Below are 22,061 nucleotides of genomic sequence, written 5' to 3' on the forward strand. Positions count from 1 at the left end.
ATGTACCTATAAATCATATCAACATATCTTTAGTCATAATAACAATCATATTTGAAATTAAAATGTTTAATATAATACACATAGTGACAATCTCATAAATAATAAATTATATACAACCATCAAAGAAACAATTAGTGGTGGAAATAGGATAAACTCATAAATAATAATGAAATTATAACAACACAACAAATATTTATAATAGAATATGAAATACGCGTAATTATTTATAGTATATTTTCTCCTGGATGGCAATGGTTAACCGCTTGCGAGAAGTTGTTGAAGTATGTCCTCTAGAAAACTGTACTTCTCTTCTGTACAAATACTTACAGAGATGGTTTGCAAATAGGACGGCTGTTATGCCACTTTTTAAACTTCGTTTCACAGTCTTCCACAAGCTTTTGATTGTCTGTTATTATCTATAAAAGAAAATCCGTTTATTATATGAAAAAGTGTTTAGTTATTGTTCAATAATCAGTATCGGTTAGTTTTTTTGTTCTCTTAGGACAAGAAGCTTATAAATTGCACTTAGTCCTGTAAGAACCTTTGCGCTGCTTCCGGAGTGATAGGATATTCAGGATGGGTAAGGTTAGGGAGTAGGGACCGCCTCCTATCGAGATCCATGAGGAAGAATTAGGGCACTACATCTCAAAGTCATCCTGGAAGAAGGGGAGGCCAGCTCTGAACCAACCTGTCCAGTCAAAGTAGGCAGGGGGTGGCACACCCTTGTTGAGGTTAACAAGGGCCTCTGAGGTAAGGGAACAAACCCCACCAACTCAAACAGTCATCTTCCACAGTAGACTAGACCTATCGAATTGCCCATGAACCCCAGAATCTCAACATTTGCGCGGTTAGTGATGTGCCGCTACTGGACATCCATAAGGTTGCCCAGATTGAAGTAGCATATCGGTTTTTGCTGTGCCCAGTGGTGGGTTCAACTGGTAGGTATAAACCAGCCAGAAGTGATCCCTGCTGGGAATCGGTTGGTTATATCGAAGGTTATATTTAAGTAATATCGTTTGTCAATATCGATGTAAAAAATCGGGTCCACTTATCGTACTCTACCTTAATATTTACCTCGTACTTAATATTTTGCAGTATTTTTGTTATTTTGGGGACCCAGTTTGAGACCTTAAGAGGGATGTGTAACCCCCTATAACCTCTCCCTTATTGTTAGTGTCATTTAACTATCATAGGCTTAATTTCTCCATTCTTTTTACCTTCTTACACAACCCACATAGTTATATAATAAAATGAATCATAATGTTAACAGTAATTCCTCTGAGAATGGTAAGTTTGTGGATATATACTATCTTAGTTTAAACTGTATTATTTGGCAGATTCTTCATACAGTGATTTATTTTTTTAAGATTTGAGACAGTTCTTAAAAATGAAACTTCTTGCAATGTTAATTGCAGTTTGATGTTTTACTTTAATGCTGGACTGAACACTTATTGTTAATAATCATTTTTAGTTGACTACAAATTTATTCGAGTTTTTAAATCAGGTGTATAATATTGTACTTTAAGATTGTGTGAGTTGTTAATAAAAAACTATGTTCTAAAATCCTTTTACAGTACATATTTAAAGAAGTGTTGAACAAGCCAGTGTAGCCAAGCAAATTGCTCATAAATAGATGGGATTTATTTATATTAACACTTTCTCAAGCCAAATCTGGAATATGTAGATTTTAATTTTTATAATATTAACTTCAATTTTTCAGGAGTATAAAATGGGAATCAACCCAAAACCTAACTTGCCGAGTAAACGCCGAGTACCAAATGTAAGACATTTCAAGAAGGACAAATACCATCCGGATTGCTATACTTCACAGGAAGAAGCGCAAGCTAAAGAAGTGAATGAAAAAGGAAAGAAAAATCAAAGCAGTGGACTAGAAAAAATGAAGGTCCCATTGGTGTCTCATGATTTGATACGTAATATTATTGTTCCTGGTTGTGATCCCAAAACAAAAAAAGCAATATTTGACAAGGAATCATTTGAACGGTTGAAATTTAAATCAAAGGTAAGACTATAAATCTTTTTTATCTATAATAATTAACTTATAATAGGTTTATAAACAAAGGAATCTCTACAGTAACTATTTTCTGCATAATATCTGTACTTCTGAGCAACTCCTGTGGAGGAAGAGTGATGGCATTATTCACAGCTAAAGTCAGTTGTGCATATCATGTAATTGTTTTAATGTAATTTTATTGGAGTCTTATTGACTGGTACAGTATAGTCACTAAAACACTAGTTGATATTAATGTAATAAGTGCCGAATAGCAATCACCATAGTGGAAGGAAGATTGATTGTGTAGTCTACCACAGAGAAATGTGACTTCGTCAGATAATAGATTTTTGCCACTGTTGTTGTCACGAAGTTGATTAATCTAATATTCCAGTGATTGGAGTGTCATTCTGATGCCCCTTTTTGTATTCCTATATTATATATTCTGTAACTTGATCATCAGTTTTAAAGAATTAATTGTTCCAATACCTAATTAAAGGAATTGCACACAAGCAATAAAAATCATACTGAAGTATTTTGTAAATTAACATGTATTGCTAATTAGAGTTAAGAGCACTGAAAAGATCGATCTTTGGATCTAACAATAGTGTTTTGGATATTTGGGTTCTATTTATGGAGACAATGGTAATTATCAGTAGCCTAGCCAACATAACCAAATCTAGGCCATGATTCCTTCATATTTGAATGTAATTTTTTTGAAATATTCAGTTCCGTACTTGAATTTTGATTAATTCAATTTAACACCTTCTCTGCAACTTTATACTGACCGATTGTGACTACTGACACGAGACTACTGCATCGTAAGGTGTCTTCAACAATCAATGTTTTACAGACTAGTGAAACAAACTACACATTAATTTCTAGTAAACTACTGACACCAATTGTCATCATATATTGAGGGATCATTAACTGAAATGTTTTGTACTGAATTTCTCAGAATCAACTCATTAATAATTTATTGTGAAGTTTCCAGTAACATAATTTATGCAGAAAAATGTCTTAAATCGTATATTTATGTTTTTTATGGCTTGATTTTTCTGCGACCTTATCTAAAGCTTTGTGTTATTGATAAAATGTGAAATTACAGAATTTTACATATTATTTGTTCTTAAAAAAGAATTTTTAGGATTAATATGAATTTGGAAAAGTTGTATAGTGAATCATTCAGGGTGCTCAATTTTCTGTTTGGTTTTTACGTGGTTTATTTTAAGATCTTTTTTGCTAGATTGAATTTCAATTTCTATTATGTTGTAGAATATAGCAGAATTCTGCTATATTTCTGGGGTTCAGTTCTCTCATTTGTAAAGATTTCAAGAAAAGCTCTTCATGTCCACTTCTGTTAAGGCTTTGAGATTGCGAGACAGTCCAGCCAGCCAGAAGTTATCCACTGAGTCATCTTAAATACAAAATCTATAGACCTCTGAGGCACTCAGTCCTAGAGTAATATATTTAGTTTAAAGAGAGATTTTGACCTGAGAATCTATAAAATTCTCATTAGAACTATCAATTTTCTCATAACATTAAGACTGATTGTTTTGTCCAAGAATGGTTACAAATATATTTGACTGTTGTTTCTCTAAATGTCTTATGGTCTAGTATCCAGCTCTACCCAGTTATATTTTTCCAGTTTTCTTAGCATTTTGCTGAAAGCTTTATATCAGTATAATCTATTTATAAGCTCATAAACGTTTTAATGCTGCTTGATTATATATATATATATTTTTTTTTCTTTTTTTTTCTATTATTAACTATGCACTGATATCTATGAATCCAACTTCTGCTTGGCACAGAGCCTCAGTGTATCTTGTCTCTGGCCTAAAGATGTGGTCCTGGTGCAAAGTGGTCCAAGATGGAGATCACAGCCACAGGATAATACACGCTTACACACTGTTTTTAGATTATTATATACTTAAAATATGGGTTACTCCCAAAAAATATTATTGTTATATTTTGCTTATTTATGTTCATAGTAAATAATGGTTAGTCAACATGTAGGCTCTACTATTGTATACGTTTCAGTTCTTGACTCCAGAGGAACGCCTGAAACTGGCTGCTGAGGCTAAAGCAGAGAAAGAAAGAAAAGCAATGGAGAGCGCTCTTCGTAAAAAAGAGTTGCAGGATTGTGATAAGATAATAGAATACGGAGCAAAACTCAGTGAGGTTAGTAACTTTTCTTGTCTGTGACACCTGATATAAGCACATGGTAGTGATACAGAGCCATCTCCATAGAAGATAATGCACAACTGCTGCTCTGGAAATGAATGGAGTGAAAACCAGATATAGATTTAGAAATAACTCTAATGGTTTTCTTGTAAATACTATACAATTCAATTAATACATAATTTAATAATAAATAAATTAAAATATATATATATATATATATATATATATATATATATATATATATATATATATATATCGTATGGGGGACAAAGGCAGCTGTCCATAAATAAATAAATTAAAAATTACAAATATTAAAAAGTACGTAAGAACAAAGTTCTTGAGTCATAAATTAAAAATAATCACATGTCTGGTCGTCAGTAATACCCCACTTAAATTTCCAGTGATTGCTTCTCCCAACCCCAGTTCGAAAACGATTCAATAAAACCCATTCCTTTCGAGGAATTTCCAAGCCACCCGCTGCTTTTGTAGGATCGGATATCAAGAACTTGTTCCGTCCATCGAATGATTCCCAGGATGACGCCCAGTTAGCATTAGGCGTAAAGTTCTCCTCTATCAACTGGGATGCTGTTCGTAGTGATGGCTTGCGTTATTTGAGCCGGCTATCTTGCTGAGGAAAGTCGCGCGTAACGGGCAATTCGGGATTGGACACGATCTTATTGAACTCTCTCAGAAGAGCCTCTTTGCGTCTAATCTCAGGTGGTGCTATATTGCTCAGCACTGGGAGCCAAGGTGTTGGTGTTGCCATGAGAGTTCCAGTAATTGTCCTCATGGCCCTATTAAGAATGACATCGACCTCTCGCACATGTGCACTATTAAGCCACACAGGAGCACAATATTCAGCAGCGGAGTACACAAGGGACAAAGAAGTGGTACGCAGTACCTTTGCGTTGGCTCCCCAAGTTGATCCAGCAAGATGCTGTACTATATTAGCCCTTGTTTTCAGCTTTGCTACTGTCTTTAGAAGGTGACTTTTAAAAGTGAGAGATCGGTCTAAGGTAACTCCCAGATACTGCGGATGTTCATTATGTTTCAATTTGACACCATCAAGAGTTACATTTAACTTGTAGTTCACCAGTCTGTTATTTAGGTGGAAACATGATACTTCAGTTTTAGTAGGATTTGGATTTAGCTTCCAGGCTTTAAAATAATCTGCGAGGACTGAAAGATCATCAGTGAGTGCCTGTTCTGTTTTCTTTATGTCATTATGTTGGTAGGCTAAGGCAATATCATCCGCATAAATAAACTTTCTGGATAACGTTGTTGGGATGTTGGCAGAGTACACGTTGAACAACAAAGGAGCAAGTACTGAGCCCTGTGGAAGGCCATTTTTAAGTTGCCTGAAAGAACTTTCCTCACGGCCAAGGCATACTTTTATAAGCCTGTCGCTAATCATTGAATTAAGAAGCCGCAGAAGGAAAGGGCAAGGAATTAGATTATAAAGCTTTACTAAAAGGCCTTTTCTCCAGACAGTGTCGTAAGCTGCAGTGAGGTCTATAAAGGCTGTAGAGGTTTTTATTCTCTTTTCAAAACCATTCTCAATAAAAGTTGTTAGCGCAAGCACCTGGTCACAGCAGTTACGACCAGGTCTAAAGCCAGCTTGATCTATAGGAATACTGGCATTGAGAATGGGAAATATTCTATTATAGATCACCCTCTCCAGCAGCTTATAACACACACTCAACAGGGCTATGGGCCTATAGCTCTCAATACGCTCTGGGTCTTTGTTGGGCTTCAAAACTGCGATTATTTTAGATCTTTTAAATGCTGCAGGCAGGTTACCTGTAGCCAGTATTTCGTTGAACACCGTAAGAAGCCAGTATTTAACTTTGATTCCTGAGTACTTTAGGAATTCTGGGAAGACATTATCGATACCGGCTGCCTTCCCAACTGACAGAGCGGAGATGGCCACTTCAATTTCATCAAGTTCAAATGCTCTCGATATTTCCAACGGAGCTTGCCGACTGCTTTTAAATTTGTTTAACTTGTAATTAACCAGCTTGTCAGATGGGTGGCGAACTGACTTGGACAAAGCAACAATACGCTTTGCTATTGCACAGGGTTTCGGATGTGACAGAGAACTGTTCGTCTAAGGCTTGCCGGTGGAGAGCTTTCTCAAGAGGGACCAAGCTATACGGCTACTATGGGTGAAGTTAAGATTTTCCATTGTGTGTACCCACTTTTCTCTTCTTGCTTTGTCAAGAGATTGTAGCAGCCGATCGGCTGTTTCTGTGTTCCCGGTGTCATTGAACTCACTGTAAAGGTCCTCACACTCTTGACTCCAACCTGGCACATAGCTCTTTCGAAATCCTCGTGGAATGCACAGTTTAGCAGTAGCCAGGACTAGCTTTGTGAACCGGTCATAGTTTCTTATCGTGGGAGGGATGAACCTGATGCCATCATCAAGCCTGGATGTAAAGGCTTTCCAATCAACTTTGTTAAAATTCCAGCGAGGCCGAGGGAAGGATCTTACAAGAGGAATCTTGATTCCGGCTGAAATAAGCACATGCCTATGCTGAGAATGAGGAAAGGCACCAAGAACTTTCCTCCCAACTGCTAAAGGCTTAAGAGAGCGGGCACAAGAGCAAAAACATAGGTCTGGAGTATAACCACGACGCCAGTGGGCTGAATAAAAAGTGTGGGCGTCTTTGGCATCATGTATTAATATTAAGTTGTTATTTTCAGCCCAACTAGTTAAACTCGTACCATTGTCGTCATCCGATGAGTATCCCCACGAGCTGTGATGACTGTTAAAGTCCCCAATGTAAAGGACGGGGTGTCCAAATATGGGAAGTACTGTGTCAGACCATTGTCTGTTAGGTGGTTTGTAGACATTTACTATAGTTGTTTCTGACACTTTCACCACCAGTACAAAAATATCGTCATCACAGCTCTTGTAAATCGGGGACACATCATCGATGCCCTGCCTAACATAAGTTGCCACTCCGTATTTTCTGTGGCCAATGGCTTCTACAAGTGTATATCCAGGGATATTGCCTCTTGCACAGGTGTTAGAATTCTCAATGTGAGTCTCCTGGAGTGCTAGGACATCGACTGAAAAGAATGAATTTTGGTTATGAGAACCGTGAGATAATATTTTAGAGGCTCGATTAAGAAGGACCACTTCACACTAGGCAGTGAAGACGCCGAACACACTGATTTTAACAAGAGTTCACTAGGTTACACATAATGAGTTTATGAACAGTGCATATTCAAAGAAAGTGTAGGAAATAAACAGTTACCTTTGTTTTCATGAGAGGTACCTAACCGTAGTCTGCTGTTGTTGCGGGCCAGGTTGTGATCAGTAAGTGTGGAAATAGGCTGCAGCAGTCTTGTAGGCAGGCGTGAAGACGGAAGATGTCCTTCACGGATTCACTCACGCACAATACGACCGCAAACGAATAGTTCATAACACTGTGGCCAGTCCTGTAGAGCACGGTAGACGCGGATGTCCGGGAGCAGAGACGTTCTGGTAGAGATTGCCAATCCAGAGCACTGACTTTAATGTTAATGTAAATGTACAACAAATAGAGATAAACTAATATTTTAAGTGAGAGAGTAACACATGGGGGAGAGAGTAAGTATGGTAAGCAGTGGCTAGAGAGTACATAAGTGCCCCAGGCGGGACCGAGAGTATAACGAGCAAGCGTGCCTACGCTTGCAAAGTGGGCAATTGATAAGTCAACCGTTGTGATTGGTTGGTGAGTGTACAGTAAACAGCTGATTCGTGAAACAATGGTTCATTGGTCTGTCGCTGTACGTGAATATTTTAATCCAGTATGGAATGGTATTGTAGGCACTAGGCCACAGAAAGAGATATAGAATTAATGCAGTATATACAGTTTAGTAAAATAAAGGCAAATATACAGTATAAATTGCCCAAAAAATATATACATAATTATTGTTCAATAAAAGTAGCCTTTTCATATTAGGCAATAAAAAACAAGTTATTTAATGCAATAATACTTAACATACCGGCCGCCTTGAATCACCTTGGGATTCAATGAGAGAATGAGCAACATAGGCTCAAATTACAAAGGTTATAGGCGGTGGTAGAAAAACAGTTAATTAATTGTAGAGGTGAGGTAAGAGAAACACCTTCACTGCTGGACGAGTGAGAGTTCCACTTGAGGTCTTGAGATGTACCACTCGAACTGTACCATCTTGTCCTGGAGTGACATCAGTGACCCGTGCAAGGGGCCATGAGAGAGCGGGAGTATCCTGATGCACCAGGACGAGGTCTCCAGGTTGGAGGTTGCGGGAAGGAGTGCTCCACTTGAGGCGCTGCTGGAGAGTCTGGAGATATTTGACATGGACATGGTCAATTAGGAGGTCCACGACAGGGTGCTTCTTGGGCAGGATGCACGGGTGAGACATGTTCGGCGGGAGGTCAGCGTGGCCGCCGACGCGGAGAAGTCCATCCGGACCCTAGAATGGGGCGAGGCGTTGAAGTCTGGTAGAACACGTCTTTCGGTCCCGCAGTAGAGCCAGATCTTCAGTGAAAGCTTCCTCTTGCACGGTCTTGAAAATTCGCAGCTGGGCGGAGTCCCGTTCTGTCTTGGAGAGAGGTCCGAAGTGGCGGTTTGGTGAACGACAGTTGTGGATAAAACGCAAGACGTAGGCCATCACGTGCAACAATTTCCTCCAGGAAGAGTACTGGATAAGGAGGTCCCACGTAGGCGGTGCTGTGGCCAAGGCAATGACAGGAGTGGAATGCTTCAGCTCCCCTAGCTCCTCCAGAGAGACCGAGTCCAGGCTGGAATCAGTATCTGGCCAGGCCGAGGAGGGGAGATGCAACCAGTCGGGTCCATGCCACCAAAGGGGATGATCCACCAATTGAGAGGGAAGGATCCCACGGGAGGCGCAGTCAGCAGGATTGGAAGCACTGGGTATGTAGCGCCAGCACTCCACAGCCACAAGCTCTTGAGTTTGCGCCACACGATTAGCCAAATAGGTTTTGAGGCGATAAGAAGGTGTTTTGATCCACGCGAGGTCACAGTAGAGTCGCACCAGCAAACAATAGAACCAAACTTGCGGGTGGGAGCTAATTGAGTAACACAATATTTCACAAGTTGGGCCAGGAGATGAGCTGCGCATAGCTCCAGTCGGGGCAGCGTCACTCTTTTGAGAGGAGCGACGCGAGTTTTAGCCATAACTTGGCTTACGTGCACCGTGTCATTGGAGGTAGAGCGGATGTAGACTACAGCAGCATAGCCTAGTTCTGAGGCGTCAGAGAAACTATGCAAGTCCCAGTGAGTAGCAGCAGAGTAGGGGGTAGCACGAGGAATTGTAATAGTAGCAACGTGCTTAAGTTCAAATAAAAAGGCATGCCATTTTTGGTATATTTCTGGAGGGAGCGGATCATCCCAATCTATGCCAGAAATCCATACGAGTTGCATGATATTTTTTGCGAGCATTATACAAGGCGCCAAAAAACCACAGGGGTCATAGACTTGAGAAATGAGACTTAACACTTTACGCTTAGTGGGGTTTTCACAAGAAAAATTAAAATTAAACGTAAAAGTGTCAGTGAGAGGGGTCCATTTTAGGCCCAAAATAGAGAAATGAGGCTCCTGAGAAGGTTGCAGAAAAACTGGGATTTCCCGATGATCTTCAGGAAGGTGTTGCAGAAGTCTCGGAGAGTTCGAGACCCACTTCCGGAGCTCAAAGCCACCGAGCCGAAGGGGTTTGATGAGTTGATCTTGAAGTTCAGCGGCAAGTTCTTCAGTCTCAGCTCCGCAGATCAGGTCGTCGACGTAGCTCTGGTGCTTGAGAATCTCAGCAGCATGGGGGTAGCGGTGACCTTCGTCTTCTGCCAATTGATGTAGCGTTTTGATGGCCAAGTAGGGTGAACAGTTCAGGCCGTAGGTAACTGTCGTGAGCTTGAACGTGGACATCAAGTCGGTAGGGTGATCACGCCATAATATCAATTGGAAATGTTGATTGTCAGGATGCACCTTGATTTGGCGGTACATCTGTCTGATGTCACAAGAGAACACTACGTTCTGAAGGCGGAAGGGCAGAAGAATGTCACAAATATTATTTTGCAGTTTAGGTCCGGTCAACAGAGTGTCGTTGAGAGAGAGTCCGGAACTGGTTTTGGCACTGGCGTCAAAAACGACGCGTAGTTTGGTGGTGCTACTTTGTGCCTTAAAAACACCGTGGTGTGGCAGAAAGTAGTGGGGAGTGCTTAAGTCAGGAGTAGGGCAGCCCTGCATATGGCCTAGAGAGAGAGATAGTCATGTATAAAATCAGAATATAAATTATAATACTCCACATTAGTGGGAGCGTGGAGCTTGTGCTCGAATGAATAGAGTCTACTTTCAGCATGAACTTTGGAATTTCCCAGATGAGTACTGGTGTTCTTGAAAGGGAGGCGGACCATATATTGACCCTCACGGTCCCTGGAGTGCGTGGTAGAAAAATATTCATCGCACTGAGTTTCCTCTGCAGACCTTTTACTGGGAGCAGGCAGTTCCTCTTGTGTCCAGAAACGCTGCAGAGAGGCGTGGAGGTCCACCTCAGCAGTCGAGAGAAGAGAGACAGCCATAGTAGAGACAGACTGCGTCAGTGGTGTGCAGGGAGCCGTCCCCATCAGCACGAAACCAAAACAGGTGCCCAGGGCGTGAGGTAAATTGAGACCAAGAGAGTAGGTCTCGTGAGTAAGAATATGTGGAAATAGCGCTCCACCAATAAGCACGTCAATGCCACCAGGGAGGTGGAAGGTTGGATCAGCCAGTGTAATATTTTTAACCTTATTCATGACCTCCTGAGATATTTGCATTCGTGGGAGGTCTACAGTGATTTGTGGCAATATGTGGAACGAGTGTGGGGCGGCAACTGGGTGGCCAGCAAGAGTTTCCACGCCCAGAGTTAAAAATCCGCGTGTGTGAGCAGAGGTTTGAGAAAGGCCGGCGACATTAATAGTGGCCGGACGGCGCTGTGTACCCAACAGTTGGGAGGCTTTCTCGCTAATAAAATTTAGCATGCTTCCTGAATCAATTAAGGCACGAAAGACATAAGCTTGTCCGTTAGAGGCGGTGAGCTTGACAAGAGAAGTACCCAGAAGAACCGTGGTACTAGGGGCGAGGTCTTGATGCAGTGTGCCATGAGCGTGTAGTGTGGTGTGTTCGGCCGGGCTAGGAGGTGAGAGCGCTGTGGTCGCAGACGGAGGGCGGACAGCAGGTGTAGGTGTTGCAGGCCGGCCGCCGTCACGGCCGTTCTCCACAACGGGAAGAACGCGGTCCGAGTCGTGTTGGCCGATCAGTGAAGTGTAGCAAGGTATGATGACGACCACGACATGTTCGACACGTGCATTTAGACTGACATTCACTTAATCTGTGCGTCCCCAAACAAGAAGAACAGCGGTTGTGCTGTTTAATAATCCCGTGCCGTTCTTGAGGTGTCTTTTGGCCGAAGCTGGGAGAGCCATAAATTTTATGACCGCTCTGATGGCAATAAAAACATGATGGGCCTTGTTTATAGGCCGAGGAGGGTGGAGAGGAAGCCGCTAACAAGCTCACGTTTTTAAGAGACGATTTGGGTTTATCAAATCTGGGTTTTGACCCAAAATAAGAACTTGAAACGTTCTTGGGGTCCACAATATTGTCATGTAGACTACTGTCCTCAATGTGGCTGCATTCCAGGTTGAGAAACTCAATTATTTGTTCAACCGAGGGCAAAGTATGAAGCTCTTCCTTTTTTCGAAACTGTTCTAGGCGGGTGACCATCCGATTATCAATCTTGCGTAATAACAAGGCTGAGAGAAGTGGGTTGTTACTAGTGATGTCATTGTTTAATGCTTTAAGTGATTGCGTATGTTCGTGAAAAAGATTAAGGAAAGCACGGATATTCTTCACAGATGTGCTGGAGATGACAGGAAGGTCTAGTATTTGATTTAAATGTAGTGTGAGTAGACGCCTAGTATTATGGTAGTGATCCTTCAGCAGCTGATAAGCGATTGCATAATTTTGCTCAGTTATATTTAGCGACTTTATCAGAGAGAGTGGTTCGCCTGAAAGCACGCTCAAGAGATATTGAAATTTCATTACATCGCTTAAGTGCGCATTGTTGTGTACGGCTTGTTCATAAACGTTGATGAACGTACAGAAGTCCAAGGCAGCTCCGTCGAAAGTTTTTAATTCCAATTTCGGTAGCTGGATGTTGACTTGAGGGGAGGCAGGCGGAATAGTTTCGCTTTTATTAGCTTTAGCTTGTCTCTTGGTCTCAATCATAAGCACGTTAGCAGAAACGTAATCAACTAACTCGTCCACGCTCGCTAATGCGGAATAGTTAGGTGTATAGTCGGCATCTACTTTTAATTCCAACTCGTGGCACAAGTCTAATATTGCTGAAAATTCCTGTCTAAGTCTCTGAATAGATTTAGCTGACAAGCAACTGCTGAAGTATATTTGGATCGGAAGTCTTCTTAGTTAAATCATAGATACTTTGTATCTGAGAAAAGAGGTGTTCTCGCTTTGCATTGGCCACTTTAAGAGACATCGCCATGTTGAAAGTGTTTGTAGAAAATTAATCAATTTGGGTAAAACTTCAAAGGTGAAAATTAAACAAAATATTGTCCTCTTGAACTGAGACAGTGATAAAAATAGAAACTAAATTATTTTCCTCTGAAGTATTTTCCCCAAGAAATAAGAAGTATCTAAACAATATAATACAATGAAACACAATTTAAAAAGATTTATGATACAATATAAATAAACCTTTTAACACTTTTTGTAAACTTTTATGTTTGTTACTATGTACATTTCGAAATCATTGATTTCATCTTCAGGTACCAATTGTTTAGTTTTTTGAGGTAAAAACTCAATAATAATGCAATAAGTAGAGTAGGCTCGTATAGGCCTATAGTATAGTTTTGTTTTGAGAAAATAAAATAAACTGTTATTATGGCAAAACGTAAACAAGACAAGTTGTTATTAAATAATAAACAACAATTAAGGTTACTGTTGAGCTAAATTCAGCTATAATGTAGCAGAGGCTCTGGAAACAGTATGCGCACGTACTACATGTAAAAACTGTCAGTGGTAAAGTATGGTAGTGTTGTGACAGTAACCATAAACCATGCATACATATGCGTGAGCAATGTTCAAATAGAAATTATAATAAACAATTGTGAGCAGTAAGTAGCTTTTTTTCTTTTTAAGCTGAGACTAGAATATAGTGTTGACAAAATAAACATTTAATTTTGCAATAAGGGTGCTCGTACGTATAGAGTCCTGCTCAAGGTAAAGTGTCAATAACCAAGATTGTTTATATTTAACCTGCTTAGAATAATGTGTATTACAAGTAGGGCTGATAACCAACAAGTATTGAGAAGCGGTAACCATTAAACAGTAATCAGTTCACCTGTGCTGTGACAGTCTGAAAGCTTGTTTGTCAACAAAACAATGCAGTCGACAGAGCACCACAGCTGATATAATCACGACGTCACAGCTGATATGATCAGACGTCACAGCTGATATGAGTGGAGAGGGGACTGGAAAATCGATATGCACGGACTTTGCAATCGTGAAAGAACCTGAAACCACACTTTGAAATATGTATAAATAATAGAAGAAAAAGACTTCACATAAATCCTTTAATATTTCGACTATATTGTCGTTTTCAAAAAGGATACAAAAAGTGTATATAATCTAAGAATTAAAAGTAAACATATACATTTTCAGAATCAGCTGAAATGTTATATTCTGATTTATAGTGTAATTTTATAAACTCCTTGGTATATTATACGAAAAAGGGCTTTACATTAAAATTAAAATTTAGATTAATAATATAAAAAGGCGTTCTAACATCTTAAAATTAAATTAAATATTAACAATTTTGTAGTTGTACATTCATAAAAAATAAATAAAATTAATTAATTAAAATATAGACAAAATATTGTTTTAGATTTGCTAGATTAATTTAGACTATTTTAACAGATAATTTCTTATTTAATCCAAAAGGTAATTTTGACTTAGTGACTAATTGATATGCTTGTTCTAAATTTTCTAATTGAATTTTGGAAGAATCTTCTGGTTCTTTACAAAACCCTTTTAATGTGTAACAATTATTAAATATTTCGTTATGAGCCAATGCATGTTGTTAAACCAATTTGTCGTCTTTTCTGTTGGATGAAGACCGATGTTTATTCATCCTAATATGTATATTATATATATAAACAAAATGACCATAATAAGATGATTTTACTATTCAAAATTATTATAACAGACATTTAGCTTTAGTGAGGTTATATGTACATCCAAACCAATATTGTTTGAGAAGTGTTTATTTTGAATGTGACCATTGTGCAAATTTTGGTGTGCAGGACATTTTTTTAGTTTTTATATTTTGTGTGTGTAGTTTTTGTTCAAAAGGCTTTGAAGTGACATTTTTATTGTTTACAATGAAATTTGAAACAATTTGTATATTTTGAAATATTTATAACCATGTTTTAAAACGCATTTACAACCTCATCATCTAAAAAGAACAAAAAGAAAACAAATGATCTACTACTCATCAAGACTTTTTTTTTAGAAAAGTGGTAAGAGTTTTGAATTATTTTTATTTCCTAAAGCATGTTTTTCTGAAAAGAATGATATATAACACATAATCTTTGAACGTATATTTGTATCTAAAAAGTGGCATTTAAGAAACCATGTATTTTGCTTCAAAACAGCCCAGCACTTTAAAGTGATTTAATAATTACCACGTGGAGGTTAAAGATTGCAAGTGTGATTGCAAGTGTCCAGAAGGTAAGTATAGTTTTGTTCTGAACTTACTCTGCAGTGAATGCACACTAGTTTATCTGGTTCATTGTCTCTTTACTGATGCCATAATAATGTATTTGTCTTTAGTTAAGAGCTGCTGTATTGGTGATTATCTTGATTTTAGCCCCATAAGAACAATGTTAAACCGCAAATACTTTTACACCCTAATTTTCGGTCATAATTATGAAAGACATCTCATTTTAAAGATATTACTAATATGGATCCAAATGCTTTATTTTAGTTTTTTAGACTTTTTTATTGGTTATTCAGAAATACAATCTGTATTACTTACTTCCTTTTTTGAATAATCAGAAAGTATGAGCCTTATTATAAAACCTATCAAGCATTTGAATGCATATCAATAATATCTTTAAAATGAGGTGTTACAACTGGCTCTTAATATTGACTCTTATTATTATTATTTCAAATATTGAAAGCGATTGAGCATTCTATCTGTGATATTTGTTCTGTTATCTAATTTGTGAATGCAGTGGTGGCAATAAGGACTTGGAGCTATCACCGTGAAACAAATTAAAGGGCTATTCTTTAATACAGTTAAAATAAAAACAGAGTAAATATTTTAAACGATACTAAATGGTTCATCATTGTCATTGCCCTTTTTGTGTTGGTTTAGATCTATGCTGTGTTATTTTGTCAGGCATTTCATAGCAGGTTAGAAATAATTTACAATGGCTGAAATGCAATCATTTTAAGATGACCACTTAATGAAACAAGAGTATTTTTTAGTAGGGGCTTTAATAGAAATATCTTCTTTGGTGGGGGATTTTTTAATCCTAACAGCGAAGCTAAAGTGCAGGATATATGGAATTTCTGCACTCTATGTTATTTATTAAACTTTTTAATTTCAGGGATATAAGAAGCTGGATAATTTATTCCCAGATTGAAGTTACTATGCAATGTGCATGTTTGTGTTTAAGATAATATAATAATATACTCTTTTGTAGTCCAGAAAAACACATGGTCGATGTTACTTCCCTTTTGTGCCTTAATGATGTCCAAATCATCTATCATCAAAACGTTCAAAGCCTTATTCTGAAAGTCCTCGTTACTGATAGCAATACCAAAAATGAATGATATATTACAACTTATGCTGTTCTTGGCTTTCTTCTTTCATGTCAAAATATCTTATCAATAAACCGTCATACGGTGATGCAATATCAAACTCTTTATTAGTAATCAGCATGATCAGTCTATCGATGATAGATAATGATTGCTGTAATAGGTGGAGGAGGAAGCTGCACGCAAGGCCCAACATTTGCTCGCCCGGGCTCACGAGCTGCGACAAGAACAGGAAGATGAAATCAAGAAGTGTAATGCTCTCATCTTGGCCACTAAATGTCACGCCATCAGGGATGCTCAGGTCGCAGAAAAGAAACTAATTGAGTGAGTTACGTTTACTTTTAGCTACTATATCTTAAACTCATTACAACTTTTACACCATTAACTGTTAATGAAAATTATTATGTAAATACATTTTATGCAAAATTATTTAAGAAACAAGTTTGTGGTTTGCCTGATGCTGGCTTAAAGTAAGGTAATTAAAATACTTTGTTATACTGGCTAGTTTCCTATTTGTACTAGGAATAATTGGAAATAATTAATAATATTGAATGTCTAAGAAAAGAAAATAAAGCACTGAAAGAAAAAGTAGTAATGTTAGAGAATAGGATGGATGAAACCGAACAGTATTCTAGGAGGAATACCATTGAAATTCAAGGTGTGCCACATGACAGTAAGGATGTATTAAGTACAGTGAAAAATGTAGGTAAAGCATTAGGCATGGAAATAACTGATTCAATGGTTGACATCTGCCACTCTTTAAGGAAGAGACCTGAATTGGATGCTCCGGCCGGAATAATTGTAAAGTTTGTAAGGCGATTTGATGCGGAGCAGCTGCTAGCGAAAAAACGCCAGAAGAGAGAACTATCTACAAGACACCTAAACCTTCCTAATGACAACCCAATCTTCATAAACGAGTCTCTATCACCTACCAGAAGGAAACTACTCGCCTTGGCTCGTGAAGCAAGGAGAAGACAGAACTACAAGTATCTTTGGGTCAAAGGAGGAAGAATATTCTTAAGAAGGGAAGAACAAGGTCCTGTTTGTGTTATTAAATGCCAGGCTGACCTCAATAACTTGTAAGGTAGGACTATTAAATTAATATATAGCTACAATTGTTTATATTTTGATAATGTTAGCCTGTTACTTTGACTGGATTGCTCCTTTTTGAATACTGAATGAATTCTGAGTATAATACAATTGATTTTTTAAGTAGGGACACTGGTTTTGTTATTATTCATCAGAATATAAGAAGTATGCGAGCAAATTTTGATGCATTTATAGTAGAAATGGCAACCCTAAAAAGTCTACGCAAAGTAATAATTCTGTCTGAAATATGGATTAAGGAATCTGAAATTCAACTTTATCAAATCCCTAACTATAATCCTTATGTTAAAACAAGTGAAACCAAAAGAGCAGGCGGAGTAGCTGTCTTTTTCCACTGCACTATCAGTAACATTAAAACTACACCGGTTAGCTTTACGTCAGCGGATGTATTAGACATACATTTTCTTGAATTAGGCTATAGTTTCAACTTATTAGCTGTATATAAATTACATGAATATAGTAATAATCTTTTTATAGATGAGTTGAGGACATACCAAGAGATTTTATAAAATCATGTAGAAATTTGTTAATAATTGATGATATGAACCTAAATTTGATTCAAAATAATAATGTAATAGATGAGTATAAGTTCCTAATCGCTAAAAATGGATTACAGACACTAATTAACTCTCCAACCCGAATAACAGAGCATTCTGAAAGCTGCATTGATCATGTGCTTGCAAAAATAAGCAATGTAAATGAAGTATTAATTGACGCTGCAATAATAGAAGGCAACATAACAGATCACTGCATGACAGCTGTATGGTTGAGGAGAGGGGAGGGGGTAACAGCTGATTCAGTGGTGGTAAAGGTCGCGTCCTTTGCTTACCGCATTAACTACATTAAACTAGACAGCTTACTGAATCACACTGATTGGAGTGATGTATATTTACAAACAAATGCTTCACATGCTTTTGATGTTTTTTATAAAATAATTAATACCGTAGTTGTAGAATCTAAAGAGGAAATTAAGCACAACAAACAGAAAATAATTAAACTAAAGCCGTGGATTGACACTGATACCTGTAAACGAATTAAAATTAGGAATACATTATTAAAAAGAGTCAAAAGACAGCCCAACAATACAGTTTTGAATGAATATTTTAAAGGTTATAGAAATAAGCTTAACAGCGATATCCGAAACTTGAAAAATAATTATTACTCTCAACTATTTGAAAACAGTAAGAAAGATCAGAAACGAACGTGGAAACTTTTGAAAGAAGTGACTGGTCAGAAGGTTATTAATACTAATGTAGATGTTAAACTGGAAATTGATGGTGTAATCTTTAGTGATCCATGTGAAGTAGCGAATAAATTCAATGACTATTTTTTATCAGTGGCTGATGGATTAAGCAGGTGTGGCGATAATCAGGACATTCATTTGCTTGACATAAAAAATAAGTTTAGTGAAGTTTCTATAACACAATCCATTTTTATAGATCCTATTATAGAGAATGAACTTGTAAGAACTATTGTTTATTGAGTTATTAAAAAACGGAAAATCCCCTGGTATTGATGGTATTAGTTTCACATTAATTAATAAAACCTATAAATAGTTTCTGCCTGTTTAATTGTATATTATTAATTTTAGCTTTCAATCAGGCGTTTTTCCGGACAAATTAAAAGAAGCATTAGTGATTCCAATACATAAGAAAAATGAAAGAACAGATTGCAATAACTATAGACCTATATCCTTGTTATCATCTGAAAAAATATATGAAAAATTAATAAAAGTCAGGCTAATAAAATTTCTTGATAAAATCAGATTTTTCAGTAAAAATCAATTTGGATTTAGACAAGGTTTAAATACCGAGATTGCTTTGATAGAATTTATGGATAGGGTATCTAGAGGTATAAATGATGGAAAACGGATTAGTGGTCTATTTTTAGATATTAAGAAAGCGTTTGACACAGTAAATCATTCAATATTGCTCAAAAAACTTTTCAATTGTGGTATAAGGGGAGTGGTTTATGATTGGTTTCAAAGTTATTTATCCAAAAGAAAGCAGTGTGTTAAAATCAATGGAAATATTAGTCAGTTTGATGAGATTAAACATGGAGTTCCTCAAGGTTCAGTGTTAGGGGCTACATTGTTCTTAATTTACATAAACGACTTATGTAAAGGGGACTTCCATGGACAAGTAGTTTCCTTTGCTGATGATACAGCTCTGAACTATGCTGGTGACAATTTAGACGAAATTGCACTAAACATGAATTCTGATTTGGAAGCTTTGCGTTGGTGGTTTACCAATAATAATTTAGTCCTTAGTGTAAGTAAAACCAATTATATAAACTTTAGCCTCAGAGGGAAATTGGTTTTTTCTGATAAAATTGTTTATAAATGCGCTACTTGTCTCTGCAACGGTGGACTATGTAGTGAATATTGTGCTGAGATAAAACAAGAAGACAGTATTAGATATTTAGGTGTGATATTGGATTCTGAATTAAATTGGAAAACACATATTTCATCGATTAAAACAAAGTTAATAAATATTCTTAGGATCTTTTACTTTTTAAGAAGGATGTGTAAAAGTGGCCTAATGAGAACACTTTATTTTTCTTTGGTTCACAGTCGAATAAGTTATGGTATAGAGTGCTGGGGTGGAACTTACATAACCAATTTACAACCACTCATAACAATGCAGATGTATTTTGTAAGAATAGTAGCTAAAGGAAATAAATATGACTCATCTTGGCCAATATTTAGATCATTAAAGGTATTACCAATAAGAAATATGTATGTTTATAAATTTATGAAGGTTTTTTTTAACAGAAGTAGGAATAGTTATGATTGTTATAATGCATATAAAGGAAAATTAAGAAATTCAACTTTTCCTTTTAATTAACTGGTAAGTGTAAACTTGGTCAGCCTGAGCAAATCATTTTTGTTTTGTATATGCTATGTTATGTTTTTTATATATGCTATGTAATGTTTACCTTATTTTGAATTGGACGTAGTTATGCAAAAAGGATCCATCCCACAAATTTTAGCATTATGAGATAGGACTACGATGCTATTCAGCTCAGACGTCTATATTTTTTTTGCAAAACAGAACCCAAGCCTCATCCGAAGCTGATTATAATAGTAAAAAATCATATGAAAATCAACCTTTTTATTTATCACCATTCTATATTTTACAAAATGGTATCAAGTGTTTTGGTTCCTTCTATCTAATGAGTTTTATAATTTCCCTATGCAACCAAGTGGCTTGGTTCTTTATTGAAAAATGCCAGTACTATTTATATCCATGAAAACCATATGGCATGGTTTCTGTTTTGCAAATTAATAAAACGTCTTTTATAAGGATGACCAAGCATCTTGGTTCCTTATATAATAGTTCCTTATAAATGCAAAGAGAATGTTTCTGTTGATATTCGTCACAAGGAGTTCGAAAAATTTAAAGACCTTGGCAACTACAATGACCAAAACATGTACATTAATGCGAAAAGTAAAAGAAGTTCCAAAGAAACGTTCCTACTCAATAGTAAAAGAAGAATAAAAATCTAGGCCGAGAAATTTTCCCCGTATTTATTGTTTAAATAAAACTGTTGTCTGCAGGGAGATGTTTGTCAAGACGTTACATATATCATCAAAAAGAGTCAACACAGCCTTATCTAAAATGAAATCTGAAACACTGCTTGATCAACAAGGGAAACAAGGCGGGTGGAACTCGATTCCAGAATGCAAAATAAAAGATATTAAGGAATGTATAGAAAAAAATTTCTAAACACACCTCACACTACCGAAGAGGCGAAAACCAATTTTTTGTTCTTACCTCCAGAATTGACGATTAACAAAATGTACGATCTTTATGTTAACAATAGTTCAGAAGATCAAGTTGTTATTTTATCCTCATTTAAAAAGATATTCTACAAAAAAATTACAATTTTAAATTTTAAATCTTTATAAAAGGACACATGCAATAAGTATGATCGCAGCCAAGTTTAAAGTGCCGAAAATGATTGAAGAAGAGAAGAATATTGCCAAAGGAGAACATGACAAGCACTTACTAATGGCAGAAAGTGCACAAATAAGACTAAAGACAGATATGAAATCTGCTTCTTCTAATGAAAATCTAGAATGCCTAACATTTGACCTTCAAAAAACACTGCAATTCCTCGCATAGCTACCAACATTGTGTTTTTTATAAAAGGGCAGCTGTGTGTGTACAACTGCGGGATACAATCAGGGAAGACTGATAAAGGGTATTGTTATACTTGGGTTGAAGGTGAGGCAGGTAGAGGTTCACAGGAGGTTGGCTCCTGTATGTTAAAACATATTCGGGGAAAGGTACCTGTGGGTACAGAGCATTTGATTTTATGGAGTGACTCCTGTGGGGGACAAACCGGAACATAAAGATAGTGTTGATGCTCAAAGCTGGCCTCCAGGGATCATCCACCATTGAAAACAATAACACAGAGATATCTGATCCCTGGTCACAGTTTTCTTCCAAACGACGATGATTTTGGAAAAATTGAAAGAAATTGAAACACCTTAAAAGACAGCAATATTTGTTCTGTCCTGAAAAATTACTTCTGTATCATGGAAAACTGCAAAAAGAAAAATCCTCTAACAGTTGTCCGAATGAATAAGGAAGACTTTAACTCATGCTCAGAAATTGAAAAAAGTATTACTAACAGAAAAAAGGATGTTGAGAAAGGAGACGTCAGTTGGTTAAACACAAGAGAAATAGTTATTAGGAAAGAAAACCCTCTGGCTATATTTATTAGCAATAAGTTTGATGGACCCCATCAGGAACTAAACATTTCGAAAAGAGGGCGAGGGCGTCAGCTGTCGACGATAGATAAGACACAACTTGTACCTTTGTGGCCTAATGGAAAACCCATCGCTGAGGCAAAGTTAAAAGACTTAAAATCTATGTTTTCATCTCATC

At 37.1% G+C, this 22,061-nt stretch overlaps 1 protein-coding gene across 1 annotated transcript in view; it reads left to right on the forward strand.

Annotated features, from left to right (window-relative positions):
- Positions 1 to 1,716: 1,716 nt before the first annotated feature.
- LOC124370208 (cilia- and flagella-associated protein 45-like) overlaps positions 1,717 to 22,061 on the forward strand; it is a 55,446-nt gene continuing 35,101 nt past the window's right edge. Inside the window, exons 1-3 of the mRNA XM_046828502.1 lie at positions 1,717 to 2,020; positions 4,049 to 4,189; positions 16,223 to 16,383. Coding sequence (XP_046684458.1) covers positions 1,730 to 2,020; positions 4,049 to 4,189; positions 16,223 to 16,383 — 593 coding nt within the window. The 5' untranslated portion in view covers positions 1,717 to 1,729. The remainder of the gene's footprint in view (positions 2,021 to 4,048; positions 4,190 to 16,222; positions 16,384 to 22,061) is intronic.

The sequence above is a fragment of the Homalodisca vitripennis genome, chromosome 1, assembly GCF_021130785.1.
Source record: "Homalodisca vitripennis isolate AUS2020 chromosome 1, UT_GWSS_2.1, whole genome shotgun sequence".
Classification (NCBI taxonomy): domain Eukaryota; kingdom Metazoa; phylum Arthropoda; class Insecta; order Hemiptera; family Cicadellidae; genus Homalodisca; species Homalodisca vitripennis.